Source organism: Eptatretus burgeri, chromosome 10 (assembly GCF_056783735.1).
Source record: "Eptatretus burgeri isolate ZD-2024b chromosome 10, Ebu_testis_v1, whole genome shotgun sequence".
In the NCBI taxonomy this organism is placed as follows: domain Eukaryota; kingdom Metazoa; phylum Chordata; class Myxini; order Myxiniformes; family Myxinidae; genus Eptatretus; species Eptatretus burgeri.
In genome coordinates, this window is record NC_140970.1 from 90625512 (window position 1) to 90647922 (window position 22411).

At 43.9% G+C, this 22411-nt stretch overlaps 1 protein-coding gene across 2 annotated transcripts in view; it reads right to left on the reverse strand.

The window, feature by feature from the left end:
• Positions 1-383: 383 nt before the first annotated feature.
• Positions 384-22411, reverse strand: part of SLC25A36 (solute carrier family 25 member 36) — a 39819-nt gene continuing 17791 nt past the window's right edge. For both annotated transcript variants that reach the window (XM_085899344.1, XM_085899345.1), the window contains 5 exons: positions 20559-20636; positions 13710-13810; positions 11202-11268; positions 5026-5312; positions 384-4423 (listed from right to left, as the gene is read on the reverse strand). In XM_085899344.1, coding sequence (XP_085755470.1) covers positions 4230-4423; positions 5026-5312; positions 11202-11268; positions 13710-13810; positions 20559-20636 — 727 coding nt within the window. In that variant the 3' untranslated portion in view covers positions 384-4229. The remainder of the gene's footprint in view (positions 4424-5025; positions 5313-11201; positions 11269-13709; positions 13811-20558; positions 20637-22411) is intronic.

Genomic DNA, 22411 nt, shown 5'->3' on the forward strand with positions numbered 1-22411 from the left:
GGAAGTTACGGCACTTCCTCCAAGCTCAGTGGCTGTGTCTCGTGTGTTCGTCTATGTCCATGCGTGTGAGATGTGTGTTTGGCAGCTCCACTACGAACCTTAAATCCTGTTCAAAAAAGAAAAAGAAAAAAAAAAAAAAAGAAGTTGGGTTGGAAGTGCTTATTCATCCCATTTATAATCCAGGTGTCACAGAGTGTTCTTTCTGGACGACTTGAGGAGCATCCATGTGGAGGATTTAACAGTGAAGTCCTGAAATGGCTGTGTACACGTCCTGAAGACGTGTTAAATTTTGTCAGAAAGGCAGACAATACATTTATCCAGGCCTTGAAGAAAGAAAATAAAATAAAATAAAATATATATAAAAAGGTACGTTCGACTTCGAATAATCATAAATGTTTCACATTTATTTACAGACTGTACAAATATACATAAATTGCAGGCACAGCAAATAAAAATCCAAGTACACAAAATGCGACAAGACAAGAAAGACCGTCGTGCAATTTAAAACAGCTCTGTTGCATTTCCAAATACGGACAGAATCGAAATTGACATTTTGAGAGATCCGATCTTAATAGCGAGCCATATCCCTACTAAACTGCATTTTTTTTTCTTTAGAAAACAAATAAATTGCTAAACGGATGTTCTGTATGCCAAAAAAAAATTTTCTTCTTTTTAAACCGGCTGGTAATAGAATACGTTGCAGGATTTGTCTAATCACTCAGAGCACAGAATAGATATGACGGGTGACACGTAAAATGCCTTTCATTGGCAACGACTCAAATACACAGAATGGTGTATCTCATTCATAATGTTCTTTCCAGAGGTACCAAACTGTGATGGAAGCAAATCAAACTTACTTTGTGGTCTGAAGGAAGAAAAATATTTTGCAACGGCTTGCCAATCGGTATATCCGAGGACAAAGAGCGCTTCTGTCTTGGCCACAAATTATGTAAGAGCAATAAATTCTAATTAACGTCGAGACGAAGAGCAGGGAACGTGAAAATATTGGTTTAAAGGCCGATCGGACAAATTACGATGGGGTTGTGTACCAAGGTTGAAACCTGTACTACAATGTTTCTTCGGACTAAAATTGGCCAATTTCCCTCAAATCTTGCATCAGTGTTCGCAGTACCCAGGGTCAGGTCATGGGCATGAAATAAGCCACGCCCCCTTCCAGCACGTTGGCAGTGGGGAGACAGCGAGCAATTTTCACCTGTAGACGTGGTTTAACTACTGACCCCTGCCGGAGGAAAGGGAGTATTTAAGGTGGGGAAATGACGACAGGCATGGCATAGTGCAAACGATTCACCAATACCATATTTCGCTCCTAGTTTCACAGTTTAGCAAACTTTTGAGACCTTACAGAAATGCTTGGGAGCTGAATAATGTGGAAAGTAGTGTAGTGTTTTGGCTCAAGCTGTGATATAGTCTTTACACCACCAAGAAAGGAAAGGGAGTGGAGGAGGAGGTGGTAGGGTGATGGAGGGAGTGTTTCCTTTGCAGTCATGTAGTTTTTCTCATCAAATTCCCCCCCCCCCCAAAAAAAAGCGCTGAAGAATGAAATGTGCATTTTATAATCCCCCTCCAATCATCTACAAAACATAGATCGCGTTGATGAAAGTTACTGGGAAGGGAGCCCGTCTATTAAGCGCTTCGCCGTTCCGACGGAGGAAAATGGCGACGTGAACATAAAAACCAGCACACATGAAAGTTACAGAAAAGCTGAGGCTTTTCAGACCGATATAGTAAGTAAAATCAAAAAACGTGTGGAATCAAAATAGAAGTGTTTGGAAAAATAACACCTTTCGCAACATCAGGTTTCATACAGGAATGGGCATTTTGTGAGAATTGTAGCGACGCATCACCGATGATGGTTTACAAAACCGCGCAAGGTCGGTCCAACCAGTTCAGACGCTTGAAAAGGCAAAAACGTATCGCTGGACAACAAAATGTCAATGCGAAGTAAGAACATACATCGAGCAGCGGTGCGTCTCACCTCGACGAAAATGATCAAATAAGTGTCGGCGTGAATAAATCGACCTTTTGGAGTTTTCCCTTTAATCACAAAGAGCACAACATGGCGGATGTTCACGTTCATCGATTTAATTGCGACGCATTCATTAATCAGCGAATTGAAATTTATCTGCAACTGTTCATACAAACTCGCAACGTAGCGGTGGTGTCGCTGTATTCATGGAGGTTGGGTGGCGGGTTTTTATAAATCTAATGATTTCACACATTTTTATGACATGGAACCTTTCTAATGATCATTTAAACATACAGTAAAGTGTTGAACGCCGCTTTTGTCACAAGAAAAACTGGCAAAAATGAGAAATGACCCTCAAAAATTGTGTACCATTTTAGGTATGTCTGGACAAAGGTGTGGATTTCATTTGTGAAACTCCTTGCTAATCTGCTGAAAAAGAAGGAATAAAAAGGTAACTTTGTGCGTAAAACACCCAAGTCTCAGGCTTGAGTTAATGAACTGCCAAATGTCCAGAGTGCTGGCATAACCCCCGATGCTTTGGATAGGTTTTCTGTAAGGGGGATACGTTCATGTTGCCTGATGGAGTACCAGTGCCCAAACAACAGCAAAGTGTCTTTTTGAGGATATACTGAAATGGAAGCTCAGGAGAGCTTTCGAAAGCTTGTGATGGAGATACAATTTGTGCAAAATCAGAGGTTTTACAAATACTGTGCTGTGGTTTTCATCAATAAAACCGAAATGGCTTTAACATACGCGAATTGCCGTGGAGTAATGGCACAATGAACAAGAATGAACTGTAAACAGGTAAAGAGTTGTTTAAAAATAAAAAAAATAAATAAAAAGAAAGACAAATTCAGTGCCGAGACGGATCGATTAGGACTTCTGACTCAAAAGAAAGGCCCATCAGTAACAACAGACAATAACAAACCTATTGAAAGGCTAGTAGGAAAGAACAAAAAGAATAAAAAATAAAAATAAGAGCCCTGATTTGCAAAATGTCACAAATATTGCAATAAGAAGTCATGTTAACATTGGCTTGTAAAATGTAACTAGGAAAAGGGGAAAGAGTATGGGAAGAAGACGACAAAAATAAAAGAAATGGAAGGAGGAAGAAGAACTGATGGATTGATTACTTGATTGATGCATCGCCTTTTCAGACCCTCACAAACATGGGTCACGACAAGTCACCTTTAACTTCACCTCCACAGTCATCACATTCGTCAATTTCTAGATGTCCGCAAACCATGAATGTTTTTTTTCTTCCTTACTCTCTCCTTTCCTTCGAGAACACTCATCGCCAGTTTCTTCTTCTGTCCCACCCAGAGACCGTATTGCCCGTCACAATCATCACTGAATGTACGGTAACAGTCATATCACCTTCATCGCTAACCCATTCACATATGTTCCTCTTCGTGTATTTAATTCCTAATGCTGTCCTCAGACACCAGCTCTGAAATGCCACCAAACTCGTGCTCATCTGATTTCACCAAAGTCGAGCTTCAATGACAACAAGAGTTTACGTTCCAGATCAAAGTCCTCACCGGACGCTTTTTCAGATGGTGATTGATGTTCTGTACCTGTCATATCTTCATCTAATCACGTAGGTTTTCTTTCTCATACCAAACTAAGGAGTCAGTCCACTTTCTTCAATAATTCCTCATCCCCTTTCTTGTTGCATCCACCTGCTTCCACACCGTCATTACGTTACCTTTTTTTTGCCCTTTTCTTCCTCTATTTTGTCTACAAGTATTTTTTTTCCTTCTTCTTGTATTTTGCTTGGTCTGAATTCAAGGTCTTCTTCTCCAATCTGCTCGCTAAGCACGTTCTGGATCCAAGACCTGATGATTTCGAAGAATATTCTACTTGAATGGGGAATAAGGCTAGGGGTTATACATTCTGAACATGTTAATGTAATAATGTTGCACCTTTCGAAATGTTGACCTTTGTACAAGAGTACATAGTGGACAATAAATAGAACAGAGTGTAAAAGAATATTGATAGGAAGAGACCTGCAGAAGGAGAAGAGCGTGAAAGATTTCAAGAACAGTTCGAAGTCAATGTGTCGCTACCTTTGGCTCCTTGGGGTTGACGTACTGTATGGGGCACAAATCTTTCTTGGCACCCACATCAGTGCAATCTCCAGCTGCAAATGACCTGAGCGGAAACACTTCCAGAAAGCAGCAGTTTCCTCTGGGTTCCAACATGCACCACTCACAATCAGGCATGTTGATTCTCAGCGGTTTCAGTTTTGAAAGAGTGAAATGACCAACTCGTAGGTGGTCATGAGGATGGCTGCATTGGGGATCTGACGGATGAGCTGTGTTGTGAGACCACGATACAGACTGCGATAACCTTCCTCTCTGAGGACCAGGCAGAACGTCTGCCACAACGAGCGATAGCGTGACCCCTCTTCACGAAGGCGTGTTCGTAGAACCTCTATGGAGGCAGAATAAGAGGGAAATAGGTAAGAAGGGGAAGGGAGAGCGACATTAAAATAAGAGATTCCAATTGTTGCATCAAAGGACACTCAGGTTAGTATGACAAGTAGAGCATGACCCTTTTGGTGTTTCCATCTGAGCACTTAGCTCATGATGCTGGCATCCCGAATTCAAACCCCGTGTACTGCATTGGTTTCCACATTAGATGCATTACATTTTCCTCAGGATTGAAAATAAATTATGAGAAGAAGAACTTGACATTGACGTTTAATGTGTCACGACTAAGATTTAGGATATTGGCTGACTGGTATGGAAAATCCTGTCCAAACATATTGAGACATGTTTGTGGCATCTTTTCAAAGTTGTCCAGCAGCATAACAATCTTTGTAAGTATATCGCAAATAATTTTAAAGATACAGCTGCTGCTTCCAAAGCAAGATGTATTTTTGCTTATCTTATGGTGGGCTGGTTGAATACCAATACCTTGAAACCCTAAAGGGGTCCCTCCATCCACCTTTTCATCCAAAAAAATAAACTACATCAAGGGATAATAATCTCTTAACCAGGAGAATTAAAACAACCCTTCTGAAGTATACACACCGTGAGGGTACGCGATGCACGAGGCACAAGTTTTGGAAGTGGCCGCAGCACACATCATGCCGAGGAAGATGCTGGGTTCCATCTCTGGTGGCTCATCTTGCCGTCCAATTGGCACGTAATGGCACAGAAGGTGGCGCTTGAGGTTCTCATAGATGACAAAATGTATGATAGTCTCTGTAATGCCCGCATACGAAGCAGACATACCGCGGTAAAATCCACGCACTCCCTCATGCTGGAAAACGTGCCGTATGCACTGTAGTGTGTTCATAGCACCACCACCTCGCCTTCTGTACAAAGGAGAGAGAAGCACTCAGATATGAGAACACACCTTAAAGAGGGCATCGCAAATGCAAATCCATAATATTAAATGTCAGTGTGCGTGTCAGTCTATCCGTCCGTCACCTCCATAACTCCAAAACTAAATAACTCGAAATCTGAAAATTGTAACAAGCTAGCCGGGAGGCGACGATGGTTCGCGGGCATTATTGAACAATGCCACGATAGGTACAAGCTTTGAGTTAGTGGAAGCTTTTGAGGAAGCCCTACCGTAAAAACCTATCTCTTCCGTCAAAATTGACCAAATCAAATCGGATTTTTTTAATATGTTGTACTTATGGACATTACGCACAACTTCTAGGAAATGAAATTGCGAGAAAAGAAATCGAGAAAAAAAAAGTTCAAGTGGGCGTGGCTCCACCCACAAGGGGCGTGGGACACCCCTCATACAAAAAGACACAACTAGACCATGATATCTAGCTTGTGTCCAAGTTTCACCAAGATAGCATCAAACATCACAGAGCTATGCTCTGGAGAGAGTCACAAACAGACAGAGAGACACAACAAAAATAGTGGTCACTGCTGGCGCCCGCGAACCAATTAATGATTTTTACAACTAAGTGTATTTTATTTTAGCAAAGCATTAAAAACTCAACTTTTTCTGCTGTTCGGACGATTATATTGAGTGAAGAAGAGATTAAGGAATGTGCAGAGTGTATTTTTTTGTTTTGTTTGTTTTTTTGTAGGTATGTGCCATTACCAATCAGCTGTTCCATATCAACCATTTCATTGGAGTGTTTGCTTGAGTGCTAAAGCCACTTGCCGAGCACCCTACAGTCGATAGCGGTACAATTCATGTTCCGATTAGGATGTAGTCAGCAGTCACTACAAGGTAAAGATACATAAACAGCACACACGGATATGGTACATATGGGTAGATTTGGATCTGCAAAGGGACTCTCCACGGGTGTTGTGTGTGTATGTGTGTATGTGTGTATGTGTGTATGTGTGTATGTGTGTATGTGTGTATGTGTGTATGTGTGTATGTGTGTGTATGTGTGTATGTGTGTGTATGTGTGTATGTGTGTGTGTGTGTGTATAGGTGCCTGGTTAAGAAAAGATTATGATTAATGCAGGGTGCTTGGCGGAAAAGTTTCATCCCATATCTTATGATGATGATAGGTGGTGGAGGTTTTAACTTTTAACCTCAGCAGTGTACGAGCAATCATGTTTTCCTTTGTCCTCGTGGCTGTTTCTAAAGCAATTGGTTATTTATATGAATCGTGTATGGTTTACAAAGGTTATACCTTTCTCTTCGTGAGTTTCAAGCAAAATATATTTGATAAAAACCTGATTGCCAAGCCGTTTGCCATATCAATACGTTTTTTTTAATAACATCACCAAATTTTTTCTACCTGACACATGACGATTGGCAGCTGTTTATTATAAAGAATAATATTTGTGCACATCTCCTTGAAATGTCTGAATGCAACGTTGGTTTTTAAAAAAATTGTTTATTGAAATTCCCCCCAAACAAGGATTAAATCTACTTAAGGTTTTTGGGTTGTATACACGAGGAACTGGAACCAGTAATCACACTGCAATCTGACTATTAATGAAAAATTGTGGCTCTATCGGCCACGCACATATATATATATATATATATATATAAATAATGTGAGTGTGTGTGTGTGTGTGTGTGTGTGTGTGTGTGTGTGTGTGTGTGTGTGTGTGTGTGTGTGTGTGTGTGTGTGTGTGTGTGTGTCAGCTACAGACAAGCCTCATATGTAAAAAAAAAAAAAAAAATCCAAAAAAATCCATCTTTCATGCAATATATGTACAAGCTCTTCAATGAATCAAGTGCAAGTCACCAAAGAAGAAAAACAGAGGGAAATGAAAGTTATCTTATAAAGGCCAACAAAAACAAGCTCTATTGGCCCACCACAGCACGTCTGTTTCAAAAAACAAAAAAAGAAAGGGTAAAGTTATATTTTCAACAGATCATATACAATGTTTGACACCCATCCCCTTAATATACATATTTTGACCGAACAACAAGCTTACTTAGCATCTCAGTTAATTTATCAGAGGCTTATGTGGTCCCAGTAAAAATCCAAATGCCTTTGTATTCTCAGCCTAATATGACTACAGACAAAACAGCCAGCTTAAATCCCATCTGAAGGACAGTGTTATGACACTGCACCATAACTCTGGTTGAAAGATAGGACAAGGGAACAAAGAACCTAGCATATCCCCAAACATTATGCAATCCACCCAGAAAAAAAATTATATCTTTAAAGGAGTTCTTGGTGAAAATGACCGAATCGTAAAGGTGAACATCACCCGTTTAAAATAATCACATTGCTCAAAAAGCAAAGCAATTTTGAAATAGAATAATCCTTTTCTATAACATTAATCTAAAACATTAAGCAAAGCTTTGAATGTATTATTGTATTGATCTACCGATGTCAAAATATTGTCAGGTCAAGTCAGGTCTGGTATGGGAGCATGTGCCAGAACAGCACGTCGCTGCGTCCACTTTCCGCCGGTACTCCAGGGGCCTCCGTCTGGCCATCCCCCAGGCAGATGCCAGGCCCATCCCCATCTCCTTGAGATGATGGTCAACCTGTTGCAACCATGAGGCACGTGGTCGACCCACTGGCCTCCTCCACTCATGAGACTCCCTCGCTGAGAGAATCTGGTGAGCAGGATCAGAGTCAGGAAAACGAGCCACATGTCCATACAGCCACAACTGACGCTCACGGACTATGCAGGTAACAAATCTCATCCGAGTCTCTCTCAGCAACCGCTCGTTGGACACAAAATCCGACCAGCGATAGCCAAGGATTCTCCGAAGAGACCTGGTACCAAAGGAATTAAGTCTCCGTCTCAGATCCTTGGTCAGAGTCCAAGTCTCGCACCCATAGAGCAAGACTGGAAGTACCAAGGACCTGAAGACTCGGACTTTCGTCCTCCCGCACAGGTACCGGCAGCGCCACACCCCATGATCCAGTGAATCCATGACTCCCCAGGCCCGACCCAGACGTCTATTGACCTCTGACTCGCAGCCAGCAGAGACATGAATATCACTGCCAAGGTAAGTGAATCTCTCCACGACCTCAACATCCTCACCACAAACAGACACAGACAGGACAGCAGCATCCAAGATGTCACCGAAAGCCTGGATCTTAGTTTTGACCCAAGAAACCCGTAATCCCAACGGCTCCGACTCCTCATTCAGCACCTCGAGGGCCCCCAAGAGGATGTCTAAAGTCTCCGCAAAGATGACTGCATCATCTGCAAAGTCAAGGTCCGAGATCTTGACATTCCCAAATGACGCACCGCAACTTGATCTCTCCGACATCCTCCCTAGAATCCAGTCCATACAAGTGCTGAAAAGTGTGGGGGCAAGTACACATCCCTGACGAACTCCAGTAACAACTGGAAATAAGTCAGAGATGGTACCACCACACTTCACAGCACTCTCAGTACCAGAGTAGAGTTCAGACATCAGATCGATCAGTTTTGGTGGCACCCCACGAAGACCAAGAATCCTCCAGAGGACATCCCGATTCACTGAATCGAACGCTTTACAGAGATCAACATAGGCTGCAAGCAGCCCCTGCCGAAACTCTCGTCTGCGTTCGGTGAGGACACGAAGTGCAAGGATACGGTCAATCGTTGACCTCTTTGGTGTAAAGCCTGACTGCTCTGGACGCTGGTGCTCAAGCAGATGGTGGCGAACCCTATCGAGAATTATCTGAGCAAAGACCTTGCCTGGCACTGAGAGCAGCGTCACCCCTCGGTAGTTGTTGCAGTCTTGGCGATCACCCTTCCCTTTCCAGAGAGGGACAACAAGGCCCCTCTTCCAGTCAGTTGGGATGATGCCTGTGTTCCAGGCAGAGCACAAAACTGCATGCAATGACACGAGTGCAGCATTTCCACCAGCCTTGAGAAGTTCGGCATGGATGCCACAGATCCCTGGAGCTTTGCCCCGTTTCAACTGGTTCACCGCAGCCCGTGTTTCCACAAGCGTAGGTGGACCACAGTTGATTCGAGGGTCAGCAACAGGGATTGTAACACCCTTGACGTCCAAACTGACAGTTGGGGGATCAGCCTGGTACAACCGCTCAAAGTAACCGGCCTAGCGGGCCTTCACTTCAGACTCCTCTGTCAAGAGCCTACCACTCTCTGCTCGAACTGTAGTGCTCCGAGGGATGGGCTTGGATGAACGTAATGCGCGAATTCCCCTGTAAGCGGGATGAGAATCACCTGTCCACAGGTGATGCTCTACCCCCTCACAGATTCCTCGCACATAGGCCTCCTTGTCCACCCTCAGTGCACGTACAGTTTTACGCCTCAGCTCCCTGAACAGCTCAGCTCTGCCATTCAGCCTGGCCCTGCGACTCTGGTCAATGGTATCCAGTGTCCCTTGAGAGACAAAATTCTTCTTTGCCCTGCGGTGAGTTCCAAGACATCCACCGGCAACATCAAGGACGGTGGTCTTGAAGGCGCTCCATAACTCTTCAGGACCCCCCAAAGCACCCAGACCCCCCAAGTGTCCACTCAGCCTGTTCGCAAACTCCTCAGCTACTCTCTCATCCCTGAGCTTGGCAACATCCAGCCTCGGCTGGGATGGTACCATTCTCCAGGATTTAAGGTGCAGCTTTAGAGTTGCTACAAGAAGCCTGTGGTCAGTATTGAGGAACTGAGCACTCCGGTAGACCCTGCAGTTCTGGATCATCCTCCAACGACCGTCAATGAGGACATGGTCAATCTCCTTTGCCACACCGCCAGCGTTGGAATACCAAGTCCAGCGATGAGCTTGTGGGCGCTGAAACCATGAACCAGCCACCCTAAGTCCATGACTTCTTGCAAAGTCAAGGAACTTAGTGCTATTCTGGTTCATAGTTCCTGACCCATGGGGACCAACACACACCTCATAACCGTCCCTATCAGTTCCAGTCGATGCATTGAAATCCCCCAAGACTAGAAGTGTATCTCGTCTGGGGCACTGATCAACCACAGACTCGAGTGTGGCGTAGAATGTGTCCTTCACGGTGAGATCACTCGCCTCAGTCGGAGCATAAACAGAGACCAGGGAAATGACACCTAAGGAGTGATGAATCCTTAATCTCATAATATGCTCGTTGACCGGTGTTACCTCAATTTATCATTGGGGTCAGCTTATTGGACACAGCTACAGCAACTCCTTGGGTATGGTAACCATCAGAGCAACCAGACCAATAGTAGGTGTAACCACCCACCATTATCTCGCCGCAATCCGGTCTCCGAACCTCAGAGAGAGCTGCAATCCCGATGTCCAAACGCTTGAGCTCAGATGATAACAGAGACAGGTGATCATCCTCTCTTCGGGATAGGACATTCCAGGCACCCACCCGAAGGGACCGCCTCAGGTTAACCCAAGGAGACCGCCGTCTGGTGGACGACACCTCAGCACCACTCCGACACACTCTCCCGCAATCTGACCCAGGGATGTTACCCCGTGGTTTCCCTCCTATCAAAGATTGGGGGTCCCGAAGGCTTTGCCCCAATCCCGTCATCCGGTGAGCTGCCCTGCGAAGGGAAGCTGCACAGGAGGTACTCCCACGGAGTGGGTTTTCAGATTTTTTTGCGTTTTGCGGAATGAAGGGTTTTACGGTGGCCGGAGTGCAAATCCTGCCACCAACCTCCTAATAAGAAGTGACCCAACTGCAGGAGGACGTCCGCAGACACAGTTGGGCACTAGATATGGATGGCCGTTGGCTCACAAGGAGCTCCTCCGCCCTTTGATAGGTACAAGATGGTATAGGTATAGGGCGGGAGAAGAAGTAAAGATGCAAAATATTGTGTGCGGTGGATATCAGTAATGCACAAAACACAAATTGCACTTTACGCACCGAGCTTCCAGTTGCATTCTTGTTTTCACCAGCCAGATCGGGTTTGTGGCAGTGATGGCAGTAAAACCTAAAAAAAACAAAAATTAAAATAAAAACCAAGTCATCACTCACATGCAACAGCTGCCCCGAAACAAGTCACAGAAAAGTCACTGGGCCAAAAAATAATAATAATAATGCAAAGTAAATATTGAGACCACTTCGCGCTAACCTGCAATGCCAACACTAATCATATCATTCCGTTGTTTGTTCACTTTAATCAGAATCGAATTTATGAGCAAGCCGTTTCAGACGAAAAACCAAAATGCTCCGTCATCCCCGGAATGCAAGAGAATACAATTCATGGTCTCAGTAGAAATTAAAATTGCACTATTAGCTTTGGATTGTAGAAGATGAATGGATTAATAGATTGAATTGATGGGGTGTGTATGAAGCACAGGCATGAAGGGCCAAATGGCCTCCTCCTATATCCAAGCGACTTGCAAATAAATAAATAAATAAATGTTCTATACAAGGGTCTTGGCTTATGGAGGAGCAAAACAAGAAAGGGCAGCAGGTTAGTAAACAGTACTTTGGGAAACCAGACGCGCAAATTCCGGAACTATAACACTGGATATTCGTAACGTTTTGAGCTTGTCCATAACTCCAGTGTCATTTACGTAGACATTATGGAAAATCCACGGTGATCGGTCGGTCCAATAACAGGATTGGTGCTGCTTGCATCCATAGGTATTAAGAAATGAATAGTGTATGACAAATCATCAACCACATTCAGTGGCGGAGAGTCCAGGTGGTTGGTAGTTTGAACCGAACCCCAGCCGAATCATACCAAAGACTTAACAACGACAAATGTGTCCAAGAGCCACGTCCTAAAGGTTTTGTCTTCACCAGAAGAAGAAGAAGAAGAACGCGGAGCTCTCTTTGAGCCAGCGTTCGCAACGAGATGCGGCTAAAAAAAATGGTCCATGCTCTGTGCTCAGCATTTTAAAAAGATAGAGCAGGGACGAACAACCATATGTTGGCAATCATTGTGCAGGGGCGATGGGCCCAACGACCTCCTCCTGTATCGAGGTTTCTTGTAAGGGAACTCCTATTTTAATATTTCCTGAAATATTGGAGATCCTTGTGACTTTTTTTTTGATACAAGTGTCTTGGATAGTGGAGAAGCTAAACGAGGGTTAATACAAAAAGCAGAAAGCAGTCATAATGGCCTGTCAATGTCTGATGAAAGGCATTCAGTAGCAGCCAGCCTTTCACAAGCATAATGCACAGTTCTGCACAGGGTCAAGTCATTGGCAAAAATGGTACAGAGGACTTTCCAAGGAGATGGAGAGGCCATTGATATAGATCAGAAATAAAGTTGGTCCTACGAGGCTGGATTGTGCAACCTGCATTGGCTGGATTGGTTAGGACAGCATCAAGGACCACACCCTATTTTTCCCACATTGAGGAAATCAGACAAACCTTTGAGCAGTGGGACCCAAATACCAACGGAACACAACTGAGAAATCAAGTTTGTATGCCAGTGTGAAAGACTCAAGAGATAGCTCTAACCTCTTGGTTGTAGTTCAAGACATTCTTCCACTGCTATCAGATTGAGTCACATCCATGGTGGAATAGTCAAGTCAGAAGCCAAACTGGTTGCCATAGGTTAGCGAATTAGAAAAGAGTTGGTGACCGAGGTCTGCAGCAATGATAATCCCACAACTTTACTAATGATGGGGAGATGACTGACCAGTCTGTAGTAGAATGGAACAGACTTGGAACCATTCTTGTGAACAAGGGTGATATGAGCAACTTTCCAAGATGGAGGAGCAAGGCCTGATGCAAATATAGTCACATATTTACAAACATAAATCAGCCATGTGGAGTCAAGCATCTCGTCTAAATTAGAGTGAGAGATGGTCAAGTATGTGGAGTTGGCGACGACGAAGCACGAGCCGGAAATTGTGGCATCACTCTGCGATCGAGCTGGGAACATGGAGACTTAGCAGTGTTAGAGGAAGTGAAAGGAAGAGGACATGACAAAGAATCGTGTGAAAGAAGATGGAGTAGAGGTTTGAGAGTAGGAGAAGCATGATGGAAGATCACAAGACTTTTTGTCCCTTAACTGCTCAATTGATGCATGGAACATGGAACTGTTGAGTGTTGGTAACAGCACTACAGTGTATAGTCCACAGAATGTTTACTCATTTTCTGAGCATGTGACCATGGTTTTTCATGTTATATTCAAGAAAGACAAAAAGAAAAAAAAAGATAGACATTTTCAGTGAAGTTTCAACTTGAGAAAACCAAATGGCGTATGCAACATTAGCTGATGACAATTTGACCACAACTCTCTTCCTCAATACTTCAAATTGCACACCAACAGAAGGTCTACAAAATAACTCGGAGAATGATGCAAGATGGAGTAGAAATGTGCAACCTCAGAATAAGAAAGAAGTAAAGGTCTATGTTAGGCCTCAGGGTCAGGGATCATGCAGGTTGGGAGAGGAACATGTGGTTACCCACCAGCACATGCTGCAGAACACATGTACACAGCTGTCGTCTCAGACTCAAACACATGGCTCCACTTATCCTTTGAGAACGAATAAGCAGCAAAGTAAATAGCTCTGCATCATTGGAGAGGGTAGGAAGAGGGAAGCGAGGACAGCAGTGAATGTGATTCACAGAGTACGAAAAAATAATTTGTACATTTAGTGCAGAAAAGTTCCTGTTATGAGAAAAACCAAAGAAACCTTAATGTTTTGTTACGAATTTGGAATTCAATTGCACACAACATACAGGTTCCTTTAATCAGCTATGTCGATAAGTGCTTGTTCCCGAGATAGCTCACCTTCCATTGTTTAAATGTTCAGAAATCGATTAGATACACTGTGGATCGATTTAATAGTTAGGGAACGAACAATGGAGACATCCCTCTCCCTCTTCTGCGAAGAGGAAGAAGAATCCTGCCGTCCCGTGACTCATGATGTCAACAACTCTCTCCCACCCATGGTTGAGCGGGGGGATGGATCACGAGGGAATGAGTCACGCCGGGCGTGGGGGAGGGGGCGGGAGAAGGATAAGAGGAGATCTTTTCTTCGTTCGTGTTAGGGAGTTGGAGTAGTAAGCTTTTTGCTTCGGAGAGAGTAGTCGCTCAGCAGACCTTCGGGTCCTGTTTGGCTTGGGTTAGGGTCGGAGGCTTTTGAAAGCTTTTTGCTTCAAGCTGCCTTGTTTGGAAGAAAGTTAAGCCGGTTGCTCGGCTCAAGCTGCGAGTGGTGGCTTCTTCTTGGTTCGTGGAGCTCTTTGTTCTCCATTTTGGTTCCTGGCTTGGTGCGACTCATCGACCTCTTCTTGGAGGTGGTTCCTCGGGGAAGCGACGCATCGACGGGAAGGATCGGCGCCTCGTCTCACCAGCACGTGTTGAGAAGCACGGGAGGATTCGTGGGAGCTCGGGAAGGATAGCGGCTCACGGCGATTAGATCCAGCTCGCTCTCGCTGGAGCCCGGGTCCGAACAACTTGAAGACCACACGAGGTGGAGAGGTTCGAGATAGGCTCTGGGTTTCAGCTCATCTGTCCTCCGAGCTGGAGCTCGTTATTAAAGGCCTCTGCCACCATTTCTTGGGTGTGTGTGTGCGTACGTGTGTCCGTGGGCCCGTCTAATAAGTAGGAAATTGTTAAGTGCTTTGTGTGCTGTAAATGTTTGCATCGTATTTCATAAAGTCAGTATAGTTCTGCTCATACGTGCTTCCCTAGTTCCCCATTATTATTAATAAATACCCCAATTGTTAAATGTTTTCAGCTCGTTGCGTCGATTCTTTCATTGACTGAGCATTTCGTGTGTTGGGAGTTAGAAAGCAGTTGGTTTGCCGTAAAAGGGGGACATTTGGACCGACGGTTCTTGGCGATTAAGCCGCTCGGAATCGCGCACGGGACAGGCTCGCCTCGGCGGTTTGTTCCGTACAAGATCCGTCGAGGGTGGAATACCCCGGTAGTTGGATCACGTGGGTATTTAGGTGCATTGAAGATTGGCAATCGACCCTACCCCACGTGATCTGCCGATTGGCATATTTCGGTTCTTGTACAAGGACCCGTCGCTCGGACTTATCCGGGCGGCGATCTATATTCCGGGCGATCGGTCGGGCCGACTCGACTTGGGGCTCCGTTCAGAGCGGTCGGTTGGCGGCCGACCCCCGGCCCGTAACAGTGTGTTTTGTAAAAGAGCCAATACTACATCCCTTTAAAAGACGTCAGGTACATCGTGTTATCGATCTTTATTGGCCACCATAATCGTTTTTATCAAAGAACAAGTTGTTACCATTGTGTTGCAAAAATGTTTTTGCAACACTGACAATTTAACACCTCCTGTGGGCTGCTTTGCTCACAGAACTGGTTGTTAGCATGGGCCAATCCAGTGCATAGTCCACAGAAATTAGTTTGGGGAAACTCGTATTACTGAAAATGTACATTTCAAACTGCAAAGTTAGGGAGGCAATGTTCAAAGATAACGATCGAGCTTATTGCAGTTCCAGAATCACGACAATCAAAACAAAGTGAAGCCCAATAATGCACTTCACCCCAACACTCTTCCTCTCTACCCAACTCCATGCCAGTGCTTCCGGTCCAATGGACACAAAGTAAAAACAGCAAACTAATGTAATGCAATTACACATACTTTCATATTTACTCTACTTTTCATCCTAATTCTTCAAGATCTACAAACATGCAAAACACCTCCATTCCCCTCCCCAAAATGAACAGTGGTTAAATCCATAGATAAGCTTGGCAGGGGGCTTCTCTTTTTGACTCTCCATCTCTTTATCTTTCTTTCCCTCTTCCTCGTACTCTGCAGCCACTCCGAACACTCGAAATTAGTTTGGGGAAATTGTCACAAAAGGATTGAGTAAAACTGAAAACAACGGCCCGGTCAGCATTTGTTCGAATACCACCACGTTGTGAAGTGGTGCGAGCACCCCCGTTCTGTTGGAGTGCTTGCCTGTGCACTTTGAATCAAGCAAGCCGCTTGTAAAGTGATAGCAAGCTGTTTGTTAATGGAACACATACCTGAAGTTCATCGACTCAGTGAAGGGCCCCAATTGATCAGCTCGAGCTGGATAGCTCTGATATACATCACAGAATATTTTATTATCATCATTATCTGCGCTGTATTCGAGCCATTGGAATTTGTCCTTCCATGCTGCCTGGAAATTTCTTTCCTGTCTATTATTATAATCACTCTGCTTGTTGGAATGGGAAAGTCCAGTAATCAAACCCCATGACCGTAACATTACTGGAAGAGGTACCAGTTGAGCTCAATGATGTGCAGGCCGAATATGAGGGCACACTCTCCTCTTGACCCCCACCCCCATAAATTTGTCCTCCTCCTGCTGCATCAGGAACACTCTCCATTCAACTTTCTGCCCAAATCTCCAGGTGGTCTTTTCACAGGCACGAAACCAAATTGAGTCTTTTCTGACTCATTCCTCTGATTTGGGCACACTTTACTCTTTTGGGGAGGGAAGGAGTTTTATGTATTAATTGATATAATTATTACATTAATATCCCCCTGTAGGTTTACTTTAAGCAGTGGGTCTCCCTGATGGGCTGTCTTTTTTGCTTTTCTTATACACAGCCGAAGCTTGTAGAAGAACTAGCACACTGAACAGATCAGCATGCAACATACAAAAACAGGATGCAAAACACGCGTGCATGGAGAAGAAAACTCCAAGGAGGAAAAACTGGAAAGTTAGGAAGGATTTGGGTTTTTAGGGGGTTAAAATGGGGAGAAATGATTATTGTTTTTGGATTGGGTACGATCTGAGATGGCGGTGAACAGCTGCATTGTAGACCTGGAGGGAAGAATGACATTGAAGAGGATGTAGAAGTCGATTCCACAAGCAGGAAGAAAAAAAAAAGAGGAACAAATGAGTGGAGGTGAGCAGTGATCCTGGATTTAGGTAGTTTTACCAGAAAAGGGATGATGGTGGACTGTGAGCCCTTTAGAAACCTGGGGGGGGGGGAGGGGGGCAAAGCATGAAAAGAGCAGAGGGTGCAAGACCAGAAAGGAAGTAACAGAAGACTGAGACCACCGACCTGTCTGCGGTGGGAAAGTGACAAGCCCATAGACTCAGCTTCAGTGTGGGAGATTCCAATGATATTTAAGGCCTTGGTTTTCACGGAGTCAAGCTGAGCAAGATATGAGGCAGGGAGCCAGTCCAGAGGGGAGAGCAGTACTCCATCAAGCTGCAGATGAAAGCCTTGTAGGTGTACAGGAGTTCAGGTGTGCCAAGGAAGGACTTTGTACAACGGAGGAAGCCCAATCGGCAGCTGGCTTTGAAGGCCATCGTTGAAATGTGGTTTGCCCAAGAAAGATCATGGCTGATAAAATGGAACAGAAAATTGCACAGAGACAGATGTTTGACAAGAAAGGTTCAATATTATATGGAGGGGGGTGGAAGGTGGGGCTTAGACACAAACACTGGGGCGGGGGAGACGAGAGCTTTCCAAACACATACTGGACACATTTTACATCTCATGCGAATTACATCACACATGTATGTGCTTGACACGTACAATTAAATCACTCAACAGCTATTTTCCATCTTACCCCAAAGACCATATCTGTAATATATATATATATATATATATATATATATATATATATATATATATATATATATATATATATATCTTCTTCTTCTTCTTCTTTCGGCTGCTCCCGTAAGAGGTCGCCACAGCGGATCATCCGTATGATCCGCATCGTGATTTGGCACATGCTTTACGCCGGATGCCCTTCCTGACGCAACCCTGGTCGCCTCTTACGACACAGGGATATGGTACACCTATTTTAACTGGGGTATACACTGTCCCAGTACACTGGTAATCATTTCGCCGACCTCGGAAGGATGACAGGCTGAGTCAACCCCCTGGTGTATTAATTCAGTGGTCCTGAGTTCAAGCCCCGTTGGGCCACTGAATTAATACACTAGGGGGTTGACTCAGCCTGTCATCCTTCCGAGGTCGGCGAAATGAGTACCAGTGTACTGGGCTGGTGTATACCCTGGTTAAAATAGGTGTACAATATCCCTGTCGTAAGAGGCGACCAGGGTTGCGTCAGGAAGGGCATCCGGCGTAAAACATGTGCCAAATCACGATGCGGATCATACAGATGATCCGCTGTGGCGACCCCTAAAGGGAGCAGCCGAAAGAAAAAGAAGAAGATATATATAAAACAATGACGTCATATTCGTTTTTATGATGTCATAATTAAGAGGACAACGATCTTAGCTCATTTGAGCTTGTTTATCATTCCTGTTGCTCCAATAATCACTGGTACAATTTCGGCGTTCTTCAACTTCCATGATCTTTTCACTTCATTTTTGACATTTTCTTGATTTCTGCGTCAAGACCAACAATCATGAGGTACTACAACTTCAATTGGCAATGCCTCCTTTTCTTTTTGTACCCACGTACAATATCTGGTCGCAATGCTTTGTTTTCTATGTTTACGCTCGATGGGATCATTAAGTCGTACGTGAGCGTTACTTCCTCGTTTTCAGTGAATGCTTTTGGTTCATGTTCCCAAGAGTTTTCTATAACAAGGATATCAAAGTTTTTACATATGTGCGAGTGGATTACTTTTCAAAATCTCTTGTGCCTTTGGGTGTGCTGCTGTTCTGACAAGAGATTCCTTTTACATCCCAACAGGAGGTGGCTCATACTGTTTCTACCTTGCAGAACCTACACCTGTCTGATTGACTCAATCCTGACATCTTCTTAAAGCCATCGGTATAGTGTCCTTGGTCTTGAGCATTTCTTATGATTCGTTCTCCATCTCACTTGAGCTGAACTCTTCTTAACCATTCCAATGAATCTTCTTTGTCTACACGCAATTTGTCCAACTCTTTCTTTTGAATATCTTCCTGCTCTATCGTTTTCCCAGTTGCCAGTGTATACCTGTAGACATTTCATTTTATCTTTTTTTGCAGTCACTGGAACTGTATTTGCTGCTACTTCGGTGTGTGTTTCTTGTTCTATCAGGAACTGATTCGGTAGCCATTAAAAAGAAACCCAAAGTACTTTGTGCTTTCCCTGACCGTATAACTCACTATCTGAACTGCAAGCTGTACTCTCACATGGTTTTGCACTTACTATTGGATAGCTCAGAGATGGCGTACTGGATTTTGAGCTGTCAAATCTACGCTCCCTTGCAACCTGACTATAACCTTTCACGATGGTGCTTCGTAAGCAGGGCATTGCTTCACAAAGTGCACCGTCCCTTGGATGGACGTTGAGCCAGGTGTACCGTCTGCTAGCATTCACAATCAGCAGCCACATACCATACCCAAATCCTACTGTCACTACTTAAATGGCCAGGCCTGACGTTAGACTGGATCCGATTAGGGCAGAATTTTAAAATTTGTTCAGGATGCTGGCGATAACTCACCTTTAACATCTTAGAGTCTGTGAGTCTCAAACACCCACTAACTAATGCTAGCAGACAGATCTCAAGCTTAACATCCATTTGAGGAATGGTGTACTTTATGATGCAATGCCCTGCCTGGGAAGCACCAATTTGGCATTTATAATCTGGCTCAGAATCAGACCCAGACTAGACATCTCAAAAGTAAGGGTGCTACGTCCGCAGCATCCTGTCAGACAGCTGCACACAAACGGCCAAATTAAAAACAAGTTTATGGGCCTCATAAAACAAAAATACTTTGGCAATAAAATAATATAGATGCTTTTATGCCACAAACACATTATGCATACCAACTGTTTACATTTTGTGATAAAACATATTTGTTGAATTACATCATGAGGTTCCAACTAATCCAAGTGGATCATGGTGGCAGGACAACACTAATAATGTGTCATTTTCATTGCTAGTTCAAAAAAATGTGCATTTCAACACCAAAAATAAATAAATAATCAAACAAACCAAGAAACACAAGTTCTCACACACACACACACACACACACACACACACACACACACACACACACACACACCTTGCTAATTATCTTCCTCATACTAATTTATATGTGTGGTAAAGAACATGACTGCCATGTGTACCATCCCGTCTGCTGGCATTCGTTGGTGGACGATAAAGATCCCACAATGTCTTTTACGAAGAGCAAGTGAGCTATCGCCGGCACTATGGCTAAAAATTCCAAATTCCTGCCCTAACCAACAGAGGGCACTGCATCAGCAGCACAGCCATGCCCTCAACCAATGATGCTACCTCATAGCCTCGCACTGAATACGAATTAAGGTGAAGATGAAGAAGAAGAAAACAAAAGGTGAAAATAATTTTAATACTCAGAAGAGTTTGCTTTGCAGTGTTAATGAGCTCCACATTATCTCAGTTCAAATACCTCGAGGGAGCAACTCCAACCAAGTTAGGTCCCAGGCCACGGAACAAGGATCGAGGACCCTCCTTCTCCAGTATATTTCTGCAAATAGAGAGAGAGGAGAGAATTAAAATAGGCCGCCAAGCTCCTGCTGCCTACATCATAAAACAAAAATAATTTTACATGACTGGGGATTGAGATGGCATTAAGAAGGCTAAATCACACTAAAACCACAGTCCTTCGGCAGGCACTATGCCCGCGACCACCGAGATGATTTGGTGGCTAAGATGTTTGAACAAAAATTACAACCTCTATGGACATCAGAGTCTGATCACAAATCTATTGCATCTATAAAATGCCAAAACAAAATCAAAATGGAAGTAGCAAGACTAGAAACAAGCAAACCTTTATCTTAACTCTCCTTACTTTAAACTTATCAAAGCACAGTACCAACTTTTATAAGCAGAGCAGCAGGCTTAAGAAATGGTGACAAGCTGCAAGCATCCTCCATTGTAGCATGTGTGGTATGTGTCTGAAAGATGCACTGGGAATGAGGACAAACACCAAGCTGTGGTCGGCAGCCAAGGTCATTCATTGCTATGCAAAACTATCAGCTGCAGTTTCCCCACACATAAGGAGACTTTGCTACACTGAACTTGGCTTCAGCTCACTACCCTTATTATGTATCTCTTCAAATATGCAATACAACGAAGCATGAGTCATTCTTTTCTTGCACTGATAAACTCTCCCTCCCTTAACGACCTTACCCTTATGTAATTTCCCAAGCTTGATGTTGGCTTTGTGGTTAAGGTGGCTGGCTTGGGATCTTAGTTAGGGTCCTGACTTTGGGCCCCTCTATTTACCGTTGAATTAACATCAGTTGGGGTTTAGTCAGCCTGTCATCCTTCTGAGGTCAGCGAAACGAGTACCAGTGTACGAGGGTAATAACCATTCGGGGTAACCTGGATCGGAGTGGCGACCCGTCCAGGACTGTACTTGCCAATGAAACTGCCTCGACAGACAACCCTTTACAGTGCGAAAGGAATGGTATTATTATTATTATTTTGTAATTTTTCACTTAGACAATAAGAATCCAAGATAAGACTTCCTGTTTGTTAATGAAAGATGAAGAATGAAGAACTAGTCATAAGAGTGAAGGCTCGTGTTGATCTGCATCGGCAGACAGGTACAACAGTGGATGAAATCAACAGGATGGAGATTGAGGTATGCTAACCGTCGTGGGAAGGAAGAAGAAGCAGCTGACATTTCGGGTGTTAACGTACTCTTTTTCTTTTGCTCCGAGGAATGGCTAATGCCTGAAACATCAGCTTCTCCTCGTTTCCCATGGCGGTTAACATACCTCGATCAACGTCTTGTTGATTCCATCCTTCATTAATGAGAATTGGACTCGTGAAAATTGGAATACCGCATCATCACCAAGTAAAACTGAAAGTAGAGATAAACAATATGTTGGAATTATGGTCTAATTAATGATTAAAAGTTGTGTATCAAAAAAAATAAAAAATCTAGCAAAGCAAAGTTTATGCCCAAAAGGCATATATTGGAAAATTATGAGCCAACACGACCTGGGATAGAAAAGTGGAATTTCTGCCTCGACAAAACCACTCATGTCAGAGCCTTGTTGACAAATCCACAACACATCTGCAAATCGTTTTATTTCCATATTGAATGCAAGCTTGACAGTGATATTCCAACGCCAGTTCCATTTAAAAAGAATGCAACACCTTTGTTGGGTTTCATGGCCACTCCAATCTGGAAACATTTTAGAAAAGTGGAGAAGAGGGGGGGGGTGCAACAGGAGGGAGAGAGGTGGGGGTGGGAGAGTGAGGAAAGTGATGCAATGCAATAGTCACGCA